Source organism: Mustela nivalis (genome assembly GCF_964662115.1).
Source record: "Mustela nivalis genome assembly, chromosome: 1".
NCBI lineage: Eukaryota > Metazoa > Chordata > Mammalia > Carnivora > Mustelidae > Mustela > Mustela nivalis.
This window is the reverse complement of record NC_139020.1, coordinates 3,508,058-3,533,816: the sequence shown is the minus strand read 5'-3', so window position 1 is coordinate 3,533,816 and position 25,759 is coordinate 3,508,058. Positions and strand designations below refer to the sequence as shown.

General features: G+C 60.0%; 1 protein-coding gene across 1 annotated transcript in view; it reads left to right on the top strand.

Annotated features, from left to right (window-relative positions):
- Window positions 1–4,951: 4,951 nt before the first annotated feature.
- Window positions 4,952–25,759, top strand: part of UMODL1 (uromodulin like 1) — a gene marked incomplete at its 5' end in the record, with an annotated part of 57,717 nt that continues 36,909 nt past the window's right edge. Inside the window, 6 exons of the mRNA XM_082695179.1 lie at window positions 4,952–5,027; window positions 8,454–8,696; window positions 14,477–14,638; window positions 15,580–15,698; window positions 17,793–17,979; window positions 19,742–19,882. Of these exons, the coding sequence (XP_082551305.1) occupies window positions 4,952–5,027; window positions 8,454–8,696; window positions 14,477–14,638; window positions 15,580–15,698; window positions 17,793–17,979; window positions 19,742–19,882 (928 nt within the window). The remainder of the gene's footprint in view (window positions 5,028–8,453; window positions 8,697–14,476; window positions 14,639–15,579; window positions 15,699–17,792; window positions 17,980–19,741; window positions 19,883–25,759) is intronic.

The following is a 25,759-nucleotide window of genomic DNA, read 5'->3' as shown; positions in this document are numbered from 1 at the left end:
CTCGCGTACGCGTCCTTCCGACCCGTGCCTCTGTCCTTCCACGGCCTTCCCGTCTGTGTGTCTCCAGTTCACCCCCCTTCTCTTAGGAGGACACCTGTCACCAGAACCAGACCCGCCGTAAATCCAGGAGGATCTCATCCCAGGACCTGCATGTTGATCTTATCTGCAAAGACTCTCTCTTCAAATAAGTTCACACGCACCAGGGGTTAGAACTTGGACTCGTCGGTGATGTCCCATGACTAAGGGCACCTCACTAACGTCTCGTTATTAGCGAACTGCCCGGAGTATGGACTGGGTCAGGGGCTGTCAGCCTTGCTGCCCCTTGAAATTCCCCTAGTGCCTTCAAGAAAGGGGGTCCCTCCCTCCCCAGAGATCCTGAGCCCTTTTCCTGGGTTGGTGGTGGATGTTGGCTTTTTTTTTTTTTTTTTTTTTTTGGTGTTGTATGTGAATTCTATCTCCTTATTATTTTTAAATTTTTTATTTTTTTATTAACATATAATGTATTATTCGCCCCGGGGGTACAGGTCTGTGAATTGCCAGGTTTACTCCCTTCACAGCACTCTCCAGGATGTTGGCAGTTCCTACAGAGTGAAGCACACAGTCATTCCACGCAGAGGTGGGCCTCATCCAATCAGCTGAAGGTTTGCATAGAACGAAGGCTGACCCTCCCCTAAGTAAGAGAGAATTTCTCCTGCCTGACTACGTTTGGATTAAGACACGGTTTCTCCTCCTTTGACCTCAGACGGAAACGTGGCTTTTCCTGGGTCTGGGGCCTGCGGGGCCTCCGATGGGAACTCCGTCCTTGCCTCTCCCGGGTCTCAGACCTTCAGAATCACACTGGGGTTCTAGAAGGCTTTTTCATACCCCGTTTTTCCATACGCTGCTTTCCTATACATGGGTCCTGACCAAATCAGAAGACATTCATGCACTCTAAACGGGAAGGCACGGTTATTCCCATTCTGCAGATGGGGAAGCTGAGGCCCAGAGACGCACTGATGATAAAGCCATCTGGTTGTTGGGAAAACAGAGGCGGACCCAGGACGTCTGGCTGCTTCCCTCCTCATGCCACTGTGAGTGCCCCGGGCCGTGAAACCCAGCTGAGATGTGCACCGTCGTCAGCCTTCGCAGTCTTCTGCGGACCTCTGACAGCCATCGCAGCTCGTCCCCCAGAGCCCCCTGCAGTCACATCCCCAGGGGCTCAGGGCACCTGCGTGGGGTGGGGCTGCTTCTCCTGAGTCCAAACTGCTCTGGCTCGAAGTCAAAGGAGCCGTGTGTCCCGCATGCTCCTGTGGGCTTGTGGACAGCGTCCCGATGCTGTGCTAGACCCTCCCTTCCCCCCGAGCCCGCGCGGAGGGCAACAGTTACCAAAGCGGAATGTGGAGAAGGGGTCCCAAACCCTCTATGCTATGATTTTACGATGTTGAGGATTTGCAAAGCTACACGTTACAGGAAGAAAAGACGAAGATAAAAACTGTGCATGTCTGGGGTGCCTGCGGGGCTCCGTGGGTTAAAGGTCTGCCTTCGGCTCAGGTCATGATCCCAGGATCCTGGGATCAACCCCTGCATCGGGCTCTCTGCTCAGCAGGGAGCCTGCTACCCCCTCTCTCTCTGTCTGCCTCTCTGCCTACTTGTGATCTCTCCCTCTGTGTCAAATAAATAAAATCTTTTTTTAAAAAAAGAACAAAACCAAAACCAAAAGGCCCATGCCTGTGTGTAGTTCCAGGACCGTAAAGAGACCACACCAATGATAAGGAGAGCCCCCCAGCAGCCGGGACTCTGGGCACAGGGCTCACTGTGGGTCCCCACGCCCTGGGACAGCCCTGTCCCTGTGCCTCTCGCTGCGCTCACCCCCCAACCTGAGGCCGGGCAAGGCAGGGAACAGCACGGCACCTCCCGGCCTGCTCACCGGCTGGGTGGTCATTGCCAAGGCTGCACGTCGAGCAGGATTCTAGAACGGGGGCTGCGAGCAGTGAGTGATGCCACCGGAGTCATCCCTGCCCTAGACCAGCAGTGAGCCCCTCCTCTATGGCCGCTCACATCCATCCCTTGGGACACAATTGCCATGTCCCAGGACAGTGCTGGGGCACATACGTGTGGCTGTAGGGTAATGACAGACGTGATTTTCCAGTGCATCTGCTGTGCGCAGGACCACTGATCTCGGAACCCTTCTGAGGTCAGCTTGTTCACCACCTTCCTGCAGGGGGACAGAGCAGGCAGAGCCCAGCGGCCACACCGTCACCGAGAGCAGAGACGGGGTCATGTCCTCGGAGACATGCTCTGGGGACAGAAATACAGCCTCGTCCTGTGGGCTTGTGTCTGGCTGCTTGTGTGTGCAGCCACACACACGGGTGTGTGAGTGTGCAAGCAGCAGAGCACATCTGCATTTGCACACACGAGAGCGTGAGCACAAGCATGTGTGAGTGTGTGTGCGCACACGCGAGGGTGTGCGTGTGCAAGCAGCCGAGCATGTCTGTACACACATATATGAGTGTGAGCTGCGAGCTCGTGTGAGTGTGTACACACATTACATACACGGGTGTGAGTGTGCAAGCAGCTAGCTCATGCGTACTCACTCGCACATGTGAGTGTGGGCTGCGAGCGCATGCATGTGCATGCACGCAGGTGAGAATGTCTGAGCAGGTGCACATTTGCACTATGGATGCACGCCCGAGTGTGAGTGTGTCTGCATGGGAGTGAGTGTGTACACAGGACAGCACAGAACTCCAGGTGTTTGCATGCGCACGTGAGCGAGTGCGTGTGTGCGAGTGAGCATCACCGCACCCGCGGCTGCCCCAGATCCCTGGTTCTTGGAGACTGTTGGGCGAGACCCCGGGTTTTCTGCACGGAGACCCCGCGTGAGGAGAGGGGACGGGAGGGCACGCTGCCGGACAGATACTCCTGGGAAGTGACGAACTTGACACCCGGGAGGGCCGCCCTCTCCCCGCTGGGTTACAGGGCGGGGTCATTTCCTCCTCAGAGCGTTTCCACCGAGAAGAAATGTGCGGGAGAACCCTGCGGCCGCCGTACAGAAAAGGACGCATCGGCAGGAACCGGAGGGGAGACCTCAGCGTGGGTGAAGTTGAAACAACACACGTTTTCCTGGTGCACCTGTAGGGGAAGGCGGTGTAGGGAGGACCAAGCGAGCAACGGATGGTCCCTTTCGAGAGTGTTTTTTAATCATGTGAGTTTTAATATTAAGGGAAAGCATGATATGACGACGTTTTACGGACGCTTCCGAGTGAAGGTGACGTGCGGTGCTGGAAAGACGTCGGAGCCGGCTGTGCTCTCTGTGCGTCTGGCCGGACGCTCGCTTGGTTGGAACCGTGGCCCGACGGTGGGGGTGGGGGGTGGACTGTGAGGAATTCAGGCTTCGGGGTTGAATGTCCCGGCCACAGGCTAGGCAGCCTCTCTGACCCTCAGTTTCTTCATCTGACCAATGGGCACAAGGGACCTACTTCCTAGACTAGTTCTAAAGGTGAGAAAAACCAGGGCACAGAACCGATTTCAACTCGATGATATCACCCTTAATCGCACCTTCAGACTTCACAGAAGCATTCATGGGCTTCTATAATAGCCGGAGTTCTAAGAAATAAGACCATAGAATGTTGCAATACGGATTCATGTCATATTCCTAAATGCTCAGGCTGACCTAAATTACAATACTTTCCTGTTTATTGTTAGTGTTGATTAAAGCCTATTTTCTTGAATATTATGTGATATCTTTAAAATGCATTCTTCTCTTATTGAAAAATTTTTTAAAATCACGGCACAGTCTGTGAGTCAATCCTGTCCTGCAGACTTTCCAAGACGCCCGTGCCGAGCCCCCCTGGGCTGCGTGAGGCTTTGCAGCTCCTTGTTTTTTTCCTCTCGTCCTGGAGACTCTCGTTTAACCACTAACCACGCAAATGCCCTGTTCGTCTGCTTACCGGTTACTCCACGGAGGAGGAAACACGCAGCAGCTGGAAGGTCCCTTCAGGGAGGCTATTTTGTCTCTGGAGCACAGGGAACAACTCTCGCGAACCCCGCAGCCACGATGGGTCTTTGCTACCTTATTTGAAAGCTTTCTTGGCAGAGCTAACGAGATCTTCATCTCACCGTAGAAATGCGCTCCGGCTCCGAGCCCCGAGCCGTGAAAGACGACCCAGCGGGGGAGCAGGGCGGCACCACCAACTGGAGATGTACAGACCCGTGTCCCCGGTGACGTGTGGGCCACTGACATCAAACATAAAGTGCTCGTCCCCCGTCACCTGCACGGGTTCCCTTTTACTCCTGTGGCCCTCTCGGGACGGCGCCCACGTTCCCGGAGGCACACAGAGTCATCGCTCGTGGAGATGGGGTTTACGAGGGACTGTGTCGACTTTAAATTGTCTCCCCGTCTGCGCGACGTGGCGCCTGGGGCTCTGCGAAGCTCTGCGTTCCCATCCCCTGCGACGGCTCGCTTCAACGCTCCTCGGGGTCAGACGCTGATGAGGAACGGGCCGCTCCGAGACCCCGGAGGAGGTGGCGGGCTGGAGGGGCCTGTACACTCCGATGGCTTTGATCTGTATTGTCCTGCCGGCTGAAGGGTGCTTTTCGGGACCCACTTTGATGTGGTGCTGTTCTCCAGCCAGATCACCACGATAAGGAAAGAGAATACTTTGTCCTTGATGGAGGGAGTCAGATTTGGGTCTGAAACGGGTTTTCTGCGTAACAGTGAGATGGGACTTGGCGATGCTGTCTGCTGGTTGGGTGCCATCTGTCTGGAGAGAGAATGGGCTGTGCCCCGCGGGTCTCCTGAGGGACATGGCCACGGGGGCGGCAGGTGTCAGCCAGCAGGCATAAGGGACTGTTCCTTTGGAGCACATGCCCTGAAGCCATCGCCTCTGGGCACACCAGGAACAGAAGGACCCTTTCTCCAGGCCCCTCTGCAGGGCTGCTCACAGGAGACCCAGAGCCCTACCTCGGTCCGACCATGCTCAGGACCCTGCGGCTGGCCCTGCTGGCTCTGGTCAGCGTGGCGGGCCCGACCCAGGCCAGTGGCTTCACAGGTGAGGGCTCGGAGCTCGGCATGGGTGATACCGGAAGAGTGGGGGTCCTGGGAGCAGGTCTCGTGGGGACGGCGGCCCTGCAGAGATGCGTCTGCTTTGAGAGGGGACCTCCGTCCCCTCTGGCCGAATTTTCCGGTAACCACAGAAGAGAAGGCGTGTGTGCCTCTGAGTCAGCTGGTGGGGTGGGGGCTCGGGGCGGGGTTCAAGCACAGATTCTGAGTCAGAAGGTCTGGGGTGGGATCTGGAACTCTGCATTTGTGCTGCCGGCACAGGCCGTGCTGAGGAGTGAGTTCCTAGAGAGTCCCAGTCAAAGTCTCCCGAGCCTCGAGTCTCAGAGTGTTGTGTCCCCAGCTGCGAGTAAGGGGAGGGAGACCCAGAGCGGGCAGGGACTCGCCCCAGGCCGCACAGCCGGCAGCGGGCTGAATTTCCATTGCCGCGGGTTCTGGCTCGACCCGGCTCGACCCCAAGGGAGGTCCCACCTCCAGTGTCCTCTTTGGTGCCTGAAGGTGAAAAGTGACCCCCGGGGCGGTGAGGGACCCCTCGAGGTCGCCTGCCCAAGCTCTGCCAGGCCCGCGGTCCTGCCGAGAGCACGGCCAGTTTCTGAAGCCCCAGACTGCAGAGACCTGAGACCTTTGCCATCACGTCCCTTTGAAATCTGTCCTACTCGGCTGGGAATTCGCACAAATCCACTCGGCTCCCACCGTCCGCTTCGGTGAAGCCCCGGGTCTGCGTCTTTCCCGCTGCAAGCAGAACTCTGGTGGTGATTTCTTCCCTTTGCTTTTTCCTGCGTGATGGGTTCCGTGTAAACCATATAGCCTCAAGGAGCTGGAGCTGTCAGGAGGTCCCCCCCGAGCCCCTCGCTGTGCCCGTGGGGACCCCGGGAGCTGGGGCTCAGGGCGGTGTCGGTGTCACCCGGCTTCCTGCCCTTCATGCCGGGGACCGCCTTCCCAGGCACAGGGGCGTTTACTGAATCCCAGGACGCACTCAGCGTTTGACAGATGACAAGAGGGGGTCTCTGGGAGGGCATGAATCACGGAGCTGGTTACCGGGAAGCCGGTGTGAATGGGGATCTTCTGACCCCAGGTCGCTCTCCCTCCGTAGGGTTATTTCCCACCTCTGAGACCAGAGCCCAGGACCCCTGACTCGCATGCTTTGGGCTCCGTGGAGGGTCCCGCAGAAGGGGAGGACCTCCTCTGGGCTCCGCCGAGAAGCCAGGCTCGGAGAGGAACCGGTGGCCTCCCGAGGAATGCAAAAAGCCAAAACACACGGGTCCCACATGCAGTGTCAGAGGAGGTGCATGTGTGCCTGTGTGTGCACACTCATGTGTGCACATGCACTTTTGTGAGCACTTTTGTGAGGGCTCTGCTGACGCTCACCGGGGCCTTGTCGTGATCGGATGGGGACAGCGGCTCCCCAGGGCTGGGAACGTAACCTGCGTCCGTGGTTAGCAGCTCCTCTTAGGTGAAGACGAGAACCACAGTCCAGAGCCTCCTTCCTAAATTCTCGGAGCAGGAAGGCTCGGGATTTGTGTGTCCCGCACAGTGAGGGGCCACGCTCACGGAGCCCACTTCTCCAGTCCCTTCCCCGTGTGATATCCGAGCTCTGGGCTGTTTCCCGCTCCCCCAACCCAGTATGAGGGCCTCCCTGTGTCTCGCCGCAGCCCGCCTTTGGTGAGGAGGGGAAGCCCCCGGCTCCTCTCCCAGAGGATCCACCCCCGGCAGCGCAGCGCTGAGCGGGGAGGCGGCCCCGCAGCTCCCATGGCTCCGGGGTGGGCTTGCTCTGTACTCGGGGATCCAGCCCCCGGTTCTGCGCAGAGTAAGGCTGCAGACCGCCCCCTTGTCAGCCCGGGCTGGGGGCTGGCTCAGCCCTGCTTCTCCCCAGGGTCACCAGCCCCCAGTCTTACTCTCTGCACGCTCGGGGGAGGCTGTGAGGCCGAGGGAGGGGGTCTTCGGGCGCCGTGCTGGAGTTGGTGATGCAGATGATTTCTGCGGCTGTCTCAGCTCCTTCCAGAAGCCCAGCTTCTCCCCAGGGTACACACTTCTCCCTGGGGTAACACAGGTGCTTCTCCCGGAATGGCATCGTTTTGTAAAGCCAGGAGCTCAGAGGTTACACATCTGATGGAACAAAGGACGGTCACGCCATCCCTTCATCCGACACCAAGAGCCCACGAGTGCGCGGAATCCCGGGCTGGCCGGGAAGTTCCCTGGGGCTGCCCTGACTCAGCACCTCCGACTGGGGCCTTAGGGCACAGATCTGCCTCCTCCCAGCTCCAGAGCCCAGAAGTCTGAGATGGAGGCAGGGCTGGTTTCTCCTGAGGCTGGGATGGAGAACCTGCTCCGTCCTCTCCCCCAGCTTCTGGGGCTTTGCTGGCAACCCGGGTATTCCTTGGCTGGGGGCGGTATCTCTCCAATCTCCGCCTGTGCCCTCCTTGCCTGTCTGTCTCTGTGTCCAGATTTCCCCTTTTGTAAGGATGCCAGGCATCACGGAAGGGGCTCTACCCTAACGCACTATAACCTCATCTCAACTAATGATATCTGCAAACGCCTCCTTCCAGGACTTCAGCCCATGAGTTTTGGAAGGTTGGGTAGGGACAGGATTCCACCCGTGACAATCCTTGCTACACGAGGTGACAGAGGCTCCGGGGGCAGACGGGATGCCCCAGGCCCCAGGCTAGTGAAAGGAGGGGCTGCCCCGGGGTCTTGAGAGCCCAGTGATCAGACTGACAAAGGGCCGGAGGCCGTTGGCGTTTGTGCACAGCAGTGGGGCTCCAGGTGGGAGACACAGAGACCCAGCGGGCAGGAGGGTGCTGTCCTCGGTGGGGCGCCGTGCTCTCGTCTCTGACGATGGCTGCACGCGTCAGGCCGAGCTTTATCGTCTAGGAACGTCTCGTGTGTGTTTCAGGGGTTGCTTGTTCCACAAAAGGCTGCCGTTCCCGTCTGAGCCCGGCCCGGGGCAGCCTTTCCTATTATGCGTACGGAGGGGGTGGTCGTATGTTCATATCGCGAGGACACGCCCGAGGCTCGCGGAGATTCAGAGCTGCAGCTGGTGGGATCGGGGCGCAGAGCAGGAAACGGGGTGCAAGCGCTAGGTGCTTGGTCCCTTCCCGCCTCGTCTCTGGTGCACCGTCAGCGCCCGGGCGGTGGGAAGCATGGATGACCCCGGGGTTGGGGGCGAGCTCCGGGCTCGGCACGGAGACTTCTAAGCATGCAGGTCCCCGTTCACCCATGACGCCCCCAAGTTCACGCGATTGCCTGACCTCTCAGCCGGCCGGTGGGCAGACTCTGGTGGGGAGCAGCTGGGGAGGGGAGGGTCTGGTCTCCCTTGCTCTTGCAGAACTAGAGGACTGGCCCAGAGCCCCTTCTCTGGATTTGATTCCGGCGTTTTCCTCTTGGTTGTTTCCTCCATCCCTCCTCTCACCCCTCCTAGAAAAAGGCCTTTCCCTGCTGAGCTTCCAGCTGTGCAACTCCAGCGTGACCCGAAACGTCCAGAAGGTGGAGGCCGTCCAGACGTTGCACGTGACCTACGCCCCCTGCGGTGGGTGGATCCCGTGGAGGCGATGCCCCAAGACGGTCTACAGAACCCGGTACCTGACCGTGGAGGTCCCCGAGGCCAGGAACGTGACCGACTGCTGTGCGGGCTACGAGCAGCTGGGCCTCTACTGCGTCCTGCGTGAGTCCGGGGTGGCCAGTGGGCGGGGGGCCGGGGACCCCTCGTGAGACTCAGGATGCACACTGTTGGCACCCCGAGCCCTTCTGGAGCAATGATTCTCCAGCTAGAGCGAGCATCAGGGTCGTCTGGAGGGCTTGTCCCTGCGCAGGTCACTGGCCCAGCCCCTATTCCCGGGACCAGCGGCTTGGGGTGGAGTCCAAGTTCCCAGCGGGTCCTGAGGCTCTGGGGGGCCCCCTTGGGAGCCCCCGTTTTGGAGCAGTGGCTCTCAGACCTGACTGCACACCGGAGGCCCCTGGGCAGCTTTAAAAACGCAAACGTGTGGATGCAGTCCTCAGAGAAGGGGATGGAATTGGTCTGGGACAAAGGCGAGGCACTGGGGTCTGTTTTAAAGGTCTCCAGCAACGCGAACTTCAGCTGTTTGAGAACCAGCATTGCAAACTCGTCTGTATTGGTGAAGATCTTTTCTTTTTAAAAGCTGAACGCTTCCTTCAATGGAAATCCTCATCCGGGTGCCCATGAGTGAAAGGGAAAGGTCCCCTGGCCCCCCCCACCAACTGTCCGGGGCCCCTGAATCCTCTTCTTCCACGGGCTCTTTGGAGGATGCTTGGGGCAGGCGCCTGGGAGACCAGTGTGGCTGTGCCCAGCCAGGGGGCTGGACTTTTTGCAACATTCAGGGCTCAGCCTCTCACCATGGAGAGAACTTTCCAGAAGACCTCTTCCAGGGGAAAGGGTGCCTGTGTGAAGACGTGGGTGGTGGTGGTGGTGGTTCAATTTGAGTCAATATGAGATCAAAAATGAGTTTCTGAGCCGCCAAGAAGGTCTCCCTGCCCCCACCCCTGTTGCAGAGGGGAAGTGGGAAGGGTGTGGCCCCCGCTGAGTTTCCAGGGGCCACCCCTAGAAATGAGGACTGCTGCCTCCAGAAAGCACGAAGCCGCTGTCCGGTGGTCCAGGAGGGGCATCCCATGTGGCCCGTGCCCAGGCGGCCCGAGGCCAGGTCGCTGCACACCAGGGCTGGCGGTCCCTCACCCCCACTCCCGGCGGCTGCAGGATGTGGTGGTGCGGGCCCTGCAGAGGGCTGTGTGGGCTCGGCACACTGAGTCATCCCGAGCACGGCTTTACAGGCCCCCGAAGCAGCCTCACGGAGGACAGAGATGGCTGGCAGGTCCCACTGACCCCGCTCAGAGGGTTACACACAGGGATGAGCCGTAAAATGACACCACTATCACCAAGGCCACCACTGCCAATAAAAACCTCAGGGCCCACAGCCTGCGGCCAGCTCCAAGTCCCCACTGGTTCCCGAGGGCGCCCTTTCAGTGGGGGGCTGTCCCCTGGGGTCCCGCCAGGGACTGGATCTAAGGTGTCCCTTCCTCTGCGGACACTGGCCTCCCTTTCCACTCTCCTTGTCCCCAAGGGCCATGGGCACCAAGGAAGGGCTGCCTGGGGGCACCTCTCTTCCTCAGGGTGGCAGAGGTCCCCGTGGTGGGGAGGACTCAGGCCACGGCACCTAGGCGTGGAGGGTCCAGACCCAGGGGTAGAAGGTGGGGGCTGCCCGGTCCTGTCCATTTGTCCCTGTGACAGCCACTCTCTTCCCGCCGGCTCCCTGCTGCTGTGAGGTCCCCCGCCCAGAGGAGCCCCCTGGAGCCCCCCCCAGCCCCACCCATGATGACCGGTGCCTTTCGGTCAGGCTGCTGCCCTGCTGTTCGAAGCCAGGGAATTCTCAGGGGACCGGGAGGGTGCGTGTCCCCTCCCCGCCACCTGCTTGCTGCTCCTCTCTCTTGCCTTCCACAAGCCAGTGCCCGGGAAATGCCTCTCGGGGGACGTCAGCTCCGCATGTGGAGTGCTGGCACCTTTAATGAGGAACTCACCAGGTGTGGAGAGGCCAAACATTCTAGTTAGGGTCCCATGGGCAGGGCTCTCTGGGGGAGCTGCTGGGAGTGGAGTGGCAGGAGGGCGCGGCTGCGGCGAGGACCCCCCCCCCCAGGACGACTGACCCCCCCGGGGGTGGCTAAGTGGGGTGGGGGACCTTAGAGGGGCCTTAATGGGGCCTTAGAGGGTCATTCTAGTAGCCAGCTGTGTGGAGAGGAGGCAGCCAGGGGCCTGGAGGGAAGGCACAGGGGATCTTTATTGACGACAGGCCAGCCAGGTGGGTTCCTGGTCCCTGATGGCCGGGAGTCATCCACCACCACGCCGTGGAGACGGGGCCACAGATCAGGGGGCAGTGGGCAAGGACCTTGACAAGGTGACACAGACTCGGGCTGGGTCTCCCCAGCCCCCTGTCAGATTCAGTTTGTGGCATTCGAGGGGGGCGGCCGTGGTGGGGGTGGAGGAGGGGCCGAGGTGGGAGGGGCGGGGCGCGGAGCTCCAGCCTCTTCCTCCAGGAAGGCCTCTGCTTGGTCCCAGGGCCTGTGTGACACCGCAGCGGCCACAGGCCCTCACACGGGGCAGCACCCCCCTCTTCACGCCCGTGCTCCTTACATCAAAGCCCGTTTGCTGGTGCCTTGCAGGGGAAGTGAGAAGTGACAAGTGTCTTTAAGGGCCCCCACCACCCGCTGCAGAATGAGACAGGGGCCAGCCCCTGTGGTAGCCACGGGCCACAGCCTTGGAGTCTGGGGAGGACCGGAGGGCACAGGGCATTCTTCCCTCCCAGTGAGGGGGTGGTGAGCGGCATCCCGGCAACGGTTTTCTGGTCCCCAGGCAGCGCAGACCCACAGCCCGGCTGGCTTCTGTCCCCTCCCACTCAGCCACCGACCTTCTAAAAGCGGAAGGTAGTTAGAGCACCCGCGTGCTGTGTCTGCAGTCTAGAGAGACGGCTTTTTCCATTTTTTTTTTTTTAAGTCCACACTGGGGAAACAGTGACAAGTCATACGTTTACTTTATTTCAATGTCTCATCCGTACGGTTACAAGAGTGAGTACATGAGCCCCGCAGGAAATCTGGAAACAGAAAAGAACGAAGAGCAGCGGCCCACGCACAACCCGTTGACACTCTCCTGAGCTCCAGGCAGAGGCAGCGTTTCTAGAAACGCCTGCTCGCCCGGACCGGGATTCCCGGCACCACACTCATCTGGAACATGGTTCCTGCCAGATGCTGTGTGCCGCGTGATTTAGCGGCCACATGGCACCACGTCATCGGCGCGGATACGGAAGTGTGGATGAGACGAGCCGCTCCCACTGGATGTCTAGCCGCTTCCAACTTTCCATTAGAATAAGTACCGCCGTGATGAGGACCGTGTGGGACACACACTGGGGGGCACGCCGGGATGAGTCACTCGCGATCAATTCCTAGGAGCGTCTCAGCCGACACTCACCCACGGGGGTGACAGCCCTGGTTTCCACGGGCTCCTCAGCTGGGGGAGCCCAGGACCCCATGGGGCCGGGAAGCTCCCCAAGCCGGTGACCAGGACCCCTCTGGGCGGGAACAATGATTCCAGAGCCGGTGGGATTCCCAGCCCCGGGGACAGCCGTCAGCTCCCGCCATCCCGACAGAAACCTCCGGGCCGTCGCATGGACCTGGAACTGACCTTGGGTTGCCAGGCTGCTTCATTGTTTGTGCTGAGCTCGTGGAAGGAGAAGCAGATATTTGACTTTCCACCAAGTTGGAACTGTCGGTTCTCTTGGGCTCTCAGTAAGCCGTCGGGCTCCAAGCACGCAGGGGCGCGCCAGCAGCCTCCGCGTGAGGATGAACTGAACTGGAAACCACTGCTGTTGTGATCGGGTGACCGTTTTTGGAAGCCAGTTTTTCTCCCGTGGCCCGTATTTTCGTTGCATTGAAGTAAACCTCTGAGTTTAGAGCCGTTGCAGATTTACAGAGAGGTCCAGAGAGGGCAGACGGTCCCTAACGCCCTCCCCCACCGCCACAGCTGGCGGCGCCTTTCGTTACCGTGACGCATTTTGCCCCAACGATGGAACCAACGCCGCACATCACCGTTAACTCAACCTCACACTTTATTTAGATTTTACTTTAAAAAAAAAATATTATTCATTTATTTGACAGGGAGAGACAGCGAAAGACAGAACACAAGCAGGGAGAGAGGGAAGCCGAGCAGGGAGCCCGATGCGAGGCTCCATCCAGGACTCCAGGATCATGACCCGAGCCAAAGGCAGACACTTAACAACTGAGCCACCCCGGTGCCCCTGGACTTCACTTTTCTCCCCGGAGTGTCATTTTTCTGTCCCGGGAGCCGACCTTACGTCTCATCTCACGTCTCCTTAGCCTGTTGGTTTTTACGGTGGAAGGGAAGGCCATGACCTTGAGGTCCTTGAGCGGTGGCCCTCCAGGGAAGCTGGTGTTTCCCCGCCACGGGCTGACCCCCACACCCATGCTCTGTGCCCCAGAGCCAGCCCCCTCGTGGCAACGTCTCCAGGACTTCAGACGCCAGACTAGGCACCTGGCTGACTGGGAAGCGGCGAGGGGGCCACGGACGGCATGGAGAGGAGAAGGCGTTGAGGCTGAAGGTCAAGCCGTCCCTCAGCAGGGTGGGCCACGCGGCAGGAGCTGGCCTGGCCCCGTGAGAAGAGTGAGGGCAGAGTGTCCGCCTCTGGCCGGTTTTGGCTTTCTTCTCCCTTCCTCTGCTGGAAGGCAGTGAAGTCACCTGCCCCAGGCCGCGTGCGCCCACACTAGCAGGGGTCCTACCTTCTCTCGGTCTGCGGAGACCTTGGGGGACCCAGAGGGCGGTCTCTGGGACCGCAGCCCCTGAGGCTTCCCTTCCACGTGGGACCCCACACACCCCCCCGGGGCTAACCTTCCCCACCCCTGCGGGATGTTTGCAGAGCGTGGTCCCCTGCCAGCCTCTTCTGCTTTCCCTGGAATCTGGAGGACTTGGAACGGCTCTTCCGAAGGTCGGGCAGGGTGTGGGGCTTTAGAGGAGTCTAGGCAGAGCCGTGTGCACTTACCTGACACCGAGGGTAGCGGGAGCCCTCATCCTCTGGGTGGGTGACGGGAAGGCTGCGGACCACACAGGCCCTTCCTGGGAGGCCTGTGCCCCTCTCTGCGGCCTCCGGCCTCCTCCAGCTCTCGGCTGCCGGGCTCCTTTTGCCCCTGCTGCCCTGAGCCCAGCTGCCCCTCTGGGTGTGCAGCCCTGCAGACCGCCATGGGTCCTGCAACAGGATGTCCCAGCAGAGCATCGCACCCCCTGGAGGGTGGCACCCCAGCCTCCCTAGGGTCAGTTTCTTCTCCTTGATCTTGAACTTTCCACCAACCTGAGCGCCAGCCCCGTGCCTCCCAGCCAGTCTCCTTCAGCCCATAGATTCCCTGGTATTTTCCCTGCATCTCCGTCCCCGAAAGCCCTTTTCTTCAAAAGCCCATCATGTCTCCACCACCCCCAGGCCTTGTTTCTATAGGTCTATGTGAGTACTGGCCTTGTCCACTGGAATCTAACTGTCCTGGAGGCAGGGACTTTGCCTCGGGACCACTGCTGGGTGCTGGGCACCTGGTGCGTACCGGAACATAGTAGGTGCTCAATAAATGAGCTAGCTATTGGAATACGGGGCCACAAAGTGGTCTCTAAGAGGGGAGCCCCCGCACCCGGCCTAGAGAAGGGGATACCTAGCACCCCAGCTCATACAGTCCTCCATCCGGGCAAGACGGTTAGACTACATGAAAGTCAGAGCACGCGGCCCTGGATGGTTGCTATGCAGGACATGCCAAGACGATGCCCAGCCCAGGACGCGGCCCGTGACCAGGTCGTGTCGCGTGTCTCCAGGAAAAGCAGCTGGAACCCAGGGTCGGGAAAACCAAGGCTTGTGCCCAGCATCACTGATTGCTAATCACTCCCCCCTCCAGCCCTGAATCGGTCCAGAGAGTTTGCCTCGAGACCTGGGGTCTGCCCGGTGGTGGGGCCGGAAGCCCCCGCCTCACCATGCGTGCTGGACACGGACTGCCCGGGACTTCGAAAGTGCTGCCCTTCATCCCGGGGCCACCACTGTGTGGCTCCCGCCCCCCGAGGTAGGGTTGAAGCCCTGGTGTGGGGGAAGGGCGGGGCGGGGGGTTTCCAGAAGCAGCAGCTCCATCTTACAGAGAGTCTGCGGCCATGTCCATGGGCGCCTCTCGCTCCCGGGCGATGTCTTTGTCCAACTGACACCCTGGGGTGACAACTGCTCACGGGGGCTCCAGAGAAGGAGGATATTCTTGGAAGAGCTGTGACTCTGATCTCCCCAGGGCACCAGAGAAGCCCAGGGGTCGGGCTGGCGCCCGTCGGAACCTGAGCTGCGTCAGAGAGGGAGATGTAAAGCTGGTGGCTGGGGCTTCGGCAGAGCCCCGGTTTGGCCCGTTGGCAGCCTGGCCCTCGCTAAGCACCCGTCTGGTCTGGAAAGCTCTGCTCCTGACCCTGAGCTGCTCCCAGGAGAATGGGTTGGTCCAGGTTCAGAACGAGGGAAATAGATATAAATATTGCAAATATAGTATATGTGACATATGTTATAAGGCTATGGTATCAGCGTAGCGTATATTAGTATAGTATGAAGGTACAGGATACACAATACAAAATATTACACTATGCATAATACATAATGTATAATTATATTATGGAAGATACTTACATACAATATAGTACATATTATGTATGTGTATAATATAAATGTATAATATGTTATGGATAATAGTAACATACTATATTATATGCTATATACGTAATATATGTTATATATATATATATATATATGTTATATATATATGTTATATATATATACACAGTAGTATCTGATGTGCATGACACACAGTAATGTATCATATGGCGTATGTAGGGTTACATATATTATCAGAGAAGGGAGAGGTGGCAGGTGGGGAAGTGACCCACGCTGTCCCCGGTGGCAGATTCCTTTGGGGGAGCCTCAGTTGGCCCCTGCCTGCCCCAGCTCTGTAGCTCACCAGAGCGTATCCTCGTGCAGATCCGGACAGCCCGGTGACCTTCTGGTACCAGGTCACTGTCCTGGTGAAAATGGACTTCAGGGAGCTGGAGGAGGTGGACCCCAGGTTCCTGGACCACGTGCGGCTTCTGCACTCCATGGTAGGTGGGGAGGACAGGCACTGGGCGGGAACCGAGGGTCAGGATGGGGGTTCTACAAGTGACCCCAACACGGCTGACTCTGAACCAGACGTGAATTCTGAATCTATAAAAACCAGCCTGAGAGAGGCAGGGTTTATGTGCAGTACAACGGACGGACTGCCGCAAGCAGCTCGCCGTGTTCCGAGGCGGTGGTGTCCTGAGCTAGCCCATCGCCTTGGAGTGCGGAACGCGTCATCTCTCTGCTTCCATAGAAGGACGCCGCAGCGCAGATGGCCCAGGCCCCAGCGCCGCGCCCTTGCTAACCCCCCTCGAGCCCACACCGCATAGAGGTTGGCGGGCCTCAGGGACCGTGCCAGGTGGGGGCCTCTTGCTGCCGGGGTCTCTACGCTTCGGCACGAGCTGCATTTGGGGTTGGGAGCTCGTCCCTGTGGGGGCTACCTGCCATCACAGGGTTTCCATGCGCAGGAAGCCAGAAACACGGCCACTGTGACAACCAGAACTGTCTCTAGATGTGGCCGCATGTCCCCAGAGGAGCCACACCAGGCCTGGGGGAGCGCCCCCACGGTGGGCACGGCCCTGCAGGACCTTCCATGGGAATCTCCCCACGCTGCCCAGAGCCCCCCCGCTGGGCTGAGACCCCCATGGCGGGCGGGGCCTGGCTCCTCTTCACCACTGGGCAGCTTTCCCGGGGACGGTCTGGCCTCAGGGCCCGCTTCGTGGGTGCGTGACCCGTGCAGTCACCCGGCGAATAGACAGGCCTCAGCCTCAGCTGGCCGTGTGGCCCACGGGCGGGCGCAGCCCCAGCACAGACGGCACTCACGCTCCCCGTGTCTGGGCTGTCGGGGACAGCAGCTAGACTGGGGTTCCTCCACATCACCTTGCCCTGGCGGCCTCCTTAACTGTCCCAACAGGGAGGGGTTTGTCTTTTTTGGCTTGTTGAGGGGCTGGGGCTGCCCGGCTGGCCAGTGAGAACATGGTTCTGAGACTGCCTGCCAAATCCCACCACGGCGCCTTGGCTGTGCCGCCAGGGGCAAGTCGCTTCACCTCCCTGGGCCTCAGACACCTCCGCGACATCAGAGTAATCGTCCTCCTGCCTGCGACAGGGGCTCTGGGGCTCACAGCGTACACGTAAGGAGCTGACAGCCGTGCCCACAATGTAGGCTCTGAGTTGTGGTTGTTGATATTTTAAATTGTATCGTCTGGGCTCCCCCCATCCCCTTCCTGAGCGTGGGTGTTGCTCCCGCAGGGGTCCTGCCTCCCATGGGCTCCCGCCTTGGCTGGCGCTGGGTGCCCCGACTCCGGGATTCCCACGAAGCTGGAGCCAGGGGTGCGCTGTTCTGCCTCCGGCAGGAGCAGCTGTCTCCGCGTCCCCCCCACCAGGAGAAGGGGGTGTCGGGTCTCCCTGGGGGAGACGGGTTCTAGTGCCCCCCCCAACCTGGTTCTGATTCCACATCTCCCTCGGGGTGAGGGTGGGCTGGGGTCCCGGGGAGGGGAGCTGGGGGTTTTCCAGGGGCGGCCGTACAGAGTGCTGCTGGCGGGGGGCTCACACCGCCCACCTTCCTCCCAAACGTTGTGGAGACCATCTAGAAGCGCGGAGTGGCCAGGGTGGCCTCCCGCCGAGGGCTGCGAGGGAAGGTCTGTCCTGAGCCCCGTTCCTGGGCATGTGGGGTCTCTGTCTGTGGCTGGGGTTCTTCTTTGTGGCAGGACACGAGTCGTCCTGGACAGAGGCCCACCCCAACGACCGCCCGATAACTGACGACACCTGCAATGACTCTATTTCCAAACAAGGTCCCGTCCTGAGGTTCTGGGGGTTGGGACTTCAACACCGGATTTTTTGAAGGGACCGGAATTCAACCCATGACTGTGTTTGCAGAAGTGTTCATGGTCCGGGTCGTAGGACTTTTACTGGGATGATGACCAACAGAGGCACAAGGCAGAGGGTCTTTCCCGAGGAGCAGAATGGCGTGCGCTCGTGTGTGCGTGTGCGCGTGTGTGTGCGTGCGTGTGTGCGCACCTGTGCGTGCTTCTCCGGGCCTCAGTCTCCCTGTCTGTCGGATGGGTGCCTCGAGTGATGCTCTGGCTCTGGCCTCCCAGGTCACCAGTGCCTTGCAGCCGCTGCGTCCCGCTGTCCACCACCTGCAGTCGGCCCGCGGGGACACCTCCCTCACGGTGTCACAGCTGCTCCTGGGCCTGCCGCGGCCGGTGCCTGCGGCCCGGGTCTCCGAGATGCTGGACGAGGTCGTGAAGCGCGTCTATGAAGTGATTGACATCCAGGCGCAAGGTGCCGCTTCCCCTCCGTCCTCTCCGCGGTGGGGGGGGCGGGGGAGTGGGCGCGGGGGAGTGGGGGCGGGGGGGGGTGGGCCCTGCAGGACGAGCAGGGTCTGACCTGTACGCAGCTCATTCGGGCCCAAACCAAACCGAAACTCTGAGCTCCAAGGTGAAGATTTGAGAGGTTTTTTTTTTTTTTCTTTTTTAAAGATTTATTTATTTATTAGAGAGAGAGTGAGCACCAGCGGGGTTGGGCGCAGAGGGAGAGGGGGGTCTTTAAGCCGACTCTCCTCTGCGCAGGGAGCCCGACAAGGGGCTCAGTCCCACAACCCTGAGATCATGACCTGAGCCCAAACCAAGAGTCAGACGCTTCCCCGACGGAGCCACCCAGGCGCCCCGAGAAGGGACCCACACTGGGCTTCCCTTGGCTCCCACCTCCGGGTCCCCTCCACGCCGCCCCGCCCCGGGTTTCCCCTTCCTCTGCAGCGCCAGCAAGCAGGTCCCTGAACAACTAGGTCACGGCTATCGCTTCTGCTCTTGGGGCGCTCGCCTGCCCTCTTGCCGTCCCCCAGCTTCACCAAGGACACCCTTGGTCCTGGGAGGCCCGTTCAGCAGAACCGCACAACACAGAGCGTGGTAAAGCCCCAGAGCTGCTCTCCTTTCTGGAAGGAGTTATGTAGCCCTCCTCTTTGTCAGGGGTCAGCAAACTTTTTCTGGAAAGGGCCACACAGGACGGGGTTTTGGCTGCGGGCCCCATGGCCTCGGTCTCCACGGCTCGGCGCTGCCCTTGCGCTGAGCGGCCGTGGACAGCGTGTGAGCGGAGGGCTGGGCCCGTGGAGCATTCTTGCCCACGGCGGGAGCCAGATGCCCCTGCCGCTCCCGGGGCCGAGGGGGGACGGCTTCTCTTGCTGGTGGGGCTTCTGTGACATGAAGGTCACATGTAAGGGGGGTGCGGGGTCTGGAGCCCAGGGAAAACTCCAGCGATTGCATTTTACGCCAAAATGTTCTTCGAGACCCGACTGAGCTGTGCCCATAAGGGAAGGCACCTGCAGAGACTGGGAGTCTACTAGGGGACAGCTGGGGAGGTCCGAGGGAGTGGGGCTTGGCTCTAGGTTGGAGCCTCTCAGAGAGCGGGCACAGAGACGAGACTGGGTGTCTCAGCACGTCTTGTCGAGAAGGAGGGGACCGGCAGCTCAAAGAAAAGCCACGAGCGGTAAAGCGGAAAGCCAGTGGGGGGTGGTTGGCGGGTGTCGGCGTCTGTGGGTCCCGTCTGGCTGGGATAGAACTGGGACGTGGCCTCGCTCTGTCCGCTTTATCCGGGTCGTGGAGCAGCCTTGACCCGGCCCGTGCTCTGCTGGAGCGTCCAGCTGTCGGGGAGGGGGACGGGCCTCTTCCGGTCCGCAGGGGCGGCTCTGTTCTCCTTCGGGTCTGGAGAACTACCTGGCCACGAGGTTTACTCCTGGGCGGGAGTTTCAGACCCCATCACTTCAGGACCCTCCAGACTCGCTGGTGGCGGCAGCTCCACCTGACCCCAGCCCCCGGGGCTGCCTGTGGCCTGAGACGTGGGCCACCCGCGTGGATGAAGGCGCCTGGCGGGCCCCAGGGCTCTTTAAGACAGGGCTCCGGCAGTTACTCTGAGACCGCTGCCCACGCCACTTCTTCAGCCCGTGTGATGCCCATCTGGAGGTTAAGGCGAATGACGAGGTGGTTTGGGCTGTGACACGTGGTGTGACAAGGGCTGTGACAAGTGTCTCACCTACTCCTCTTGTCAACAGATGTCGACGAATGCTTCATCGATGACCTCAGCGCCTGCTCCAGGAAGGACCACTGTTTGGGCGCGGAGGGCTCGTCCCCATGCACCTGTCACCCTGAGCCACAGGCCTCGGGTCCCCAGAAGCTGGACCGCATGTGCAGAGGTGAGCGACCGGGCCCTCCCGGCTCGGGGAGGCATGGCCGAGGGAATCTGCTCAGGCTAACTGGGTCACAGCCCACAGACACCCTCCCGTCTTGCAGAGAGGGAATGACCGGCTTGTATTCCAAGGAGAGTCACTTAGTTCTTTCCAGCATACTGGATCCCGTAGTGGGCTCGTCCTGCGTTCCTCAGAGCTGGTGATATTTGCTTATGTGCCGGCCACCACGCTGGATGCTGGTGATAGAAACACGTGCAAAGGGGCACCTGGGTGGCTCAGTCGGTTAAGCCTCTGCCTCCAGCTCAGGTCATGATCTCAGGGTCCTGGGATCGAGCCCCATGTCTGCTGTCTGCTCAGCGGGAAGCCTGCTTCTCCCTCTCCTTCTGCCTGTCTCTCATCCTGCTTGTGCTCTCTCTCTCTCTCTCTCTCTCAAATAAATACATAAAATCTTAAAAAAGAAAGAAAGAAAGAAACACATGCAAGTAGGTCACAACCTTTGCTCCAGGAAACTCAGAAGAGAACACACCAGACACTTGGCAGGCGTGGCAGGCCAGGAAGATTCCTCTCTTGCTTGCTGCTTACATTGGGGCCCTTCCGAGAGTGAAGGGGACATGACTGATACTTGCACAGAGACCACAGGTGTGACCTTGACTGTCCTGTGACCGCAGGGTCAACCTAGACGACCCTGACAAGCACGGGTCTAGCTCTGGCCCAGGCGGGTCAGGGGACGTGACGGGCGTATACGTGCTGGGTGCGTGTGATTGGCTTCTGCCATCACCGGGCTTGTAGTGAGACGCGGCTGCGTGTGGAAGGTGCCGTGGCGTCGGTCAGCCCTGGCGTCTGGGGGGCGGAAGGCGGTGTGGAGGGGTGAATCGAGGCATCGGTGGGTGAGGAGCCCTCGGGACTGCCTGATTAGCTGGAAGCAGGAGAGGGAGGGGGATAGGGCGGCTTGGCCCGCATTCTGGTTGAGCCGCGAATACGTGGTGATTTCTGGGGGGACCGGGCATGGCTCGGGTGACTAGCGTTGTCCTTGATGATAGTCATTGGAGGAGACGGCAGCGAAGCCAGGGTCCACGCCTGGGGCTGGCGCTCCGAGGGGGAAGGGGGCCTTGGCCCGGAGTCTGTGCGGGATGAGGCGCTGACCCACGGCCAGGGCGAGGCAGGAGGCACGGCAGGAAAGAGCCTCCAACAGTCCAGAGGGAACCATCCCTCACGGACGGGTGCCCAGAGAGGCTCAGAGAAACGAGCAGACGTGGAGGAGGCGTGGCTCTCAGGAGGGCCTTGGAAAAGGCCGGAGATGTCCAAGCACGTGTGTGTGCTGGGGAGGAGAGACCCTGGCTAATTTGGGCAGCTGCGGGACCCGGTCCGGCCTTCCGTCCTGCAGGAGGCTGCCCTTGGAGTGTCTTCTCCCCTCCCTGCAGGCCGTCCCCAGCGGGGATGACGGTCACCCGCGGCTGCTCTGGTGTGCGGCTCCGGGCAGGCCGGTGCCCGTGGGCTGCAGGGCTGTCTGTGGGACGGTGAGGGGGAGACCAGCCACGGCACCGCCAGTGCGCGGGGAGGGAGTGGTGACGGTCGTGTTCCTCCTCGGCTGGTTATTCATCCACTCATGCATGCATCTACTCATTCGTTCATCCGTCCGTTCTAGATCCTTCCTCCCTCCCATCCACCCAACCGTCCACTGCGTATACAACACACTCAGTGAGTGTCTGCACTGCGCCAGGTGCTGTCCTGATGGTTTCTTCAGTGTCCAAGAGCCCTGGCTCCCTTGGCTCCCATTTCAGTGAGGCAGACGGCACAGATGTGGACAAATACCAACTGTGAGGCCGTGGTCGGCTTTCACGGCAATGGAGAGTGACGGGAGAGGTGGGGCCCGGGGCTGTGGTCTCAGGTGTGGTGGCCAGGGCAGGCCCCTGGACAGGGCGACCTTTGGGCAGAGACCAGACTGAAGTCGGGCCTGAGTGTGGGGGGCAGGATTGTGCTAACACGCTCCAAAGCCGCCGGCGCGCGGACCCAGGGCCTGTGGTTGCCCCTCTCACCGCAGAAGGCACTGAGGGTCTCAGGCTGGGGGTCGGTGGTGGATTATGTGGGGGGGGCCGTGGCACTGCAAGGTCCTTGTAAGACGGGGGCCGGAGGCTCAGAAGCAGGGAGAGGGGGCGGTCAAGGGAAGTGGAAGGGGCACAGGGGCTGCACGCGGCTTTGAAGGTGAAGGGACCGCTGGCCGCGGGGACGGTGAAGGGCAGGTCTGGCTTCTCCCCCGGAGTCTCCAGCAGGAGCCCAGCACGGCCCACGCCTGCCTCTTCGACTTCCGAGCTCCAGAGCAGTAAGAGTGAATCTCTCCTGTTTTAAGCAGCACGTGTGTGCTCATTTGTTACGGCAGCTTCGGGAAACGCGGGCACAGAGCGAGGTCAGGCCCCAGCAGGGGCGCGTGCCTGATGGAGTCCAGGAACCAGCAGGTGGAGGGGACGGGGACAGGGCCAGGGCCAGGCAGGACCCACCCTGCCCAGAGTGATAAGGCCATGGAGATTCATGTCTTTATTCTGGAAACTTGTGGACAAAGAGAAGCCCAGAGAGGAGCATCACGAGCGTCCGCTGACCCTCGAGACCCTCCTCCCGCTCTGTCCCTGTCCGCTGCCTGCCCCCAGCCTCATGATTCCGAACCTCCTTCAACGTATCACTCCGTCGGTCGTCCTCCACGGTGTATCTCTAGGAGATGAGAGAGAGAGATTAAAAACAAAACAAAACAAAACAACCCCAATACCAGATCAGATCTTCCCTTAACCCCACACCCTTAACCCCACACCCTTAACCCCACACCACAGCTCCTTAATCTCATCAAACATCTAGTCTGTGGAACTCTCTCCCTGCCCCGTCACCATCAGGACTCTCGGATGGTTTGTTCCAATCGCAACGTGGGGGTTTCCCTCCACCTCTCGTTTCTCCTCGTAATGGCTGGAGGACGCGGCACCCCTCCCTCGGCTGAGTTTCCCATGAGCTGGGATCTGCTGACTGGCCTCCAGGACCCCATCCTCTGGATTTTTTTTTTTAAAGATTTTATTTATTTATTCAACAGAGAGAGATCACAAGTAGGCAGAGAGGCAGAGAGAGAGAGAGAGAGAGAGACAGAAGGAAGCAGGCTCCGTGCTGAGCAGAGAGCCGGATGTGGGGCTCAATCCCAGGACCCTGAGATCATGACCTGAGCCGAAGGCAGAGGCTCAACCCACTGAGCCACCCAGGCATCCTCCTATGGATTTTCTAAGCCACAGTTGGCTCTTCCTTTGGTGGCACCCGGATCCCTGTGCGTCGATGAAGCCAGTGGACTCCTTCCTAAAATGTTCCCAAGTGCATCAAATTCACGGGACACCAGAGCAGACTGACAGCACCGAGACAGGCTGTGGAGATCTCAAACCCCCAGATGGTGACTCAGCAGTCTCAAAGCATGCTGTTCCCCCCATCCATTCAGTCAACCATCCGTTGCTGGACTCGGCTGCTCTGTCTCCCCAGCAGAAGCCTTCGGGGAAGGCGGCAGGCGTGCGCCCTCAGGTCCCAGAGATTCCTGAGGGAACCAGGTGCACTCGCCTGCTCGGCCCCGACGTCATGGAAGACCCTTCCTGGCCACATTCCTTTCCCCGTGTCCCCTCTTCAATGCCCAGGTTTCCCGAAGCACCTGCTTGAGAGTCCTTGACTCAGGGGGAGCCCAAACGGACTTGTAGGCTAGGCGTGTCTTCGCACGTTGATTGAATCATGGGGTTCAGCCGTGGGAGCGAGGAGCACAGGGGATGCTCAGGGAGACCACACTGTCCCGTGGTACGAGACTCTGGGGTTCCTGCGGGCACCAAGCTCGCGATCGAGGGAAAGGCTACGTTCTAGGTAGAGGCAAACGAGAATTAAGATTCTTTCTCTCCTCTACGTTGGACCCCCGACGTCTGCTTATGATCCTCATCCGGGTTAAGAACCCCTAACTCAGCGATGGGCATTAAGGAGGGCCCATGATGTGATGGACACGGGGTGTTGCGTGCAGCAGATGAGTCGCTGACTTCTGCCTCTGAAACTACCGATGCCCTACATGTTGGCTAATTGGATTTAAATAAACTAAAAAAAAAAAAAAAAAGAAAAACCAAGAACCCCTAATGCAGGAGTACCATCCGATTCGGACTCAGACTGGACCTGAGCTTGGCAGGACTGGTCGCACGCCGTAGGTGCCGTCCTGCTCTTCCTGTAGAATTCTGCGGGCTTCGTGGCGGAGCGCAGCAAGCGGGACTTTCGAGGGCTGTCCTCTGAGGAAGGCAGGACCGTGGAGGGCGCCCCGCAGCGGACTAGATGACCTGACGCCCCTGTGTTCGGGTGCTGGGCGGAGAACGGACCAGGGGGCTCATGGCAGATCCCGGATCCTTCTCTCTTTCCTCAGTGACGAATCTGGGAGTTTTACACGGCGATGTGCCCCGCAGCAAAGACGACGTCTCTCTACCTCCTTAGTGACTCACCGTAGCCGAGGAGAGAGAGCAGAAGTCCCCCCAGGAGCCGGGAAGGCTCTGCAAGGCGCTGGCTCCGCGGAGACCAGGGTGGTCATGGCCCCATGACGGCCAAGGCCCTGTTCGCCATCCGAGCCACATGGTGACCTCGAGGTTAGACCCTAGTGGTGGAGGAGCAAAGATGGAGAAGGAGCCCGGCCTGAGCGGCCACGGATGTTCTCCCCGTGAGGGTACAGCTGGGGCTTGGAGCCCCGTCCTGTGGGCTCTGCTTTCATGTGCGGCAGCGGACCCCGCTCTAATGAGGCTGGGGCAGGACCCGAGGCAGGGGGCCTGCAGGGGGAGGACCTGGGAGCAGCGGCTGGCCGTGGGACAGCGGGTGTGGTGCGGACGGGCCTCCCCAGGACAACGGGGCACGAACTACAGGCCGGGCTTGCAGGAGAGAAGGCTGCAGGTCAGGGCTGCCCCTTGTGATGGCCGGGACCTTCTCTCCGATGACACGGACTAGGGGCCGAGGCAGCCCCCTCAGCGCGGCTGTGGGAACTCGGTCGTTCTGGAACCTGGTTTACTACTTTAACAACCGACACCAACAGTGGAAGGTCGGGGCCCGTCCTGGTGGCCCAGCAGCCCGGGTTTATTTCCCTTGCTCCCTGCCCAGTTTTTTACGCTCTTGAAATCCTGCCGTCGACACAGTCTTGTATCCCGCTTTCTTCGCTCCCCATCATGTCATATAACATTTTCCGGGAAGCCACCTCGTCGTCGTCCTTAGGATTTTTGGTGGTTGAGCAACAGAGCGGTCCCCTTATATGCAGTTTTGCTTTCCACGGTCATTTGCCCGTGGTCCTCTGTGGCCCTATGGTCCGAAGGTGAACAGTATGGTCCGAAGGTCAACAGTATAGTCCGAAGGTCAACAGTATGGTCCAAAGGTCAACAGTATGGTCCGAAGGTGAACAGTATGGTCTGAAGGTGAACAGTATGGTCCGAAGTTCAACAGTATGGTCCGAAGGTCAACAGTATGATCCGAAGGTCAACAGTATGGTCTGAAGGTCAACAGTATGGTCCAAAGGTCAACAGTATGGTCTGAAGGTCAACGGCAGCCTGACCCCAGGTCACAACATCTGTGTGTCTCACCCCCGTTCACCTCGTTCCCACGGGCATTTTGTCGTGTCCTGTCATCCCAAGAAGGGCGCACGCAGGGCGGTGAGACCGCTTGAGAGCAAGAGCGAGCGCATCCATCCAGGCAGCCTTCCTGGCAGCCTGCGGCTAGAATCCCGCTTTCATGTCGCGCCACTCATGCTATTCTCTTCCCGGGCCTGGTTCGTAAGTTGAATCCCATCATAGGAATGTAGATAGGCCAGCACGTGGTCTAGAAGACGGTGCGTTTCTATCCCCGGCTCAGGCACCCGCCGCCTTGAGA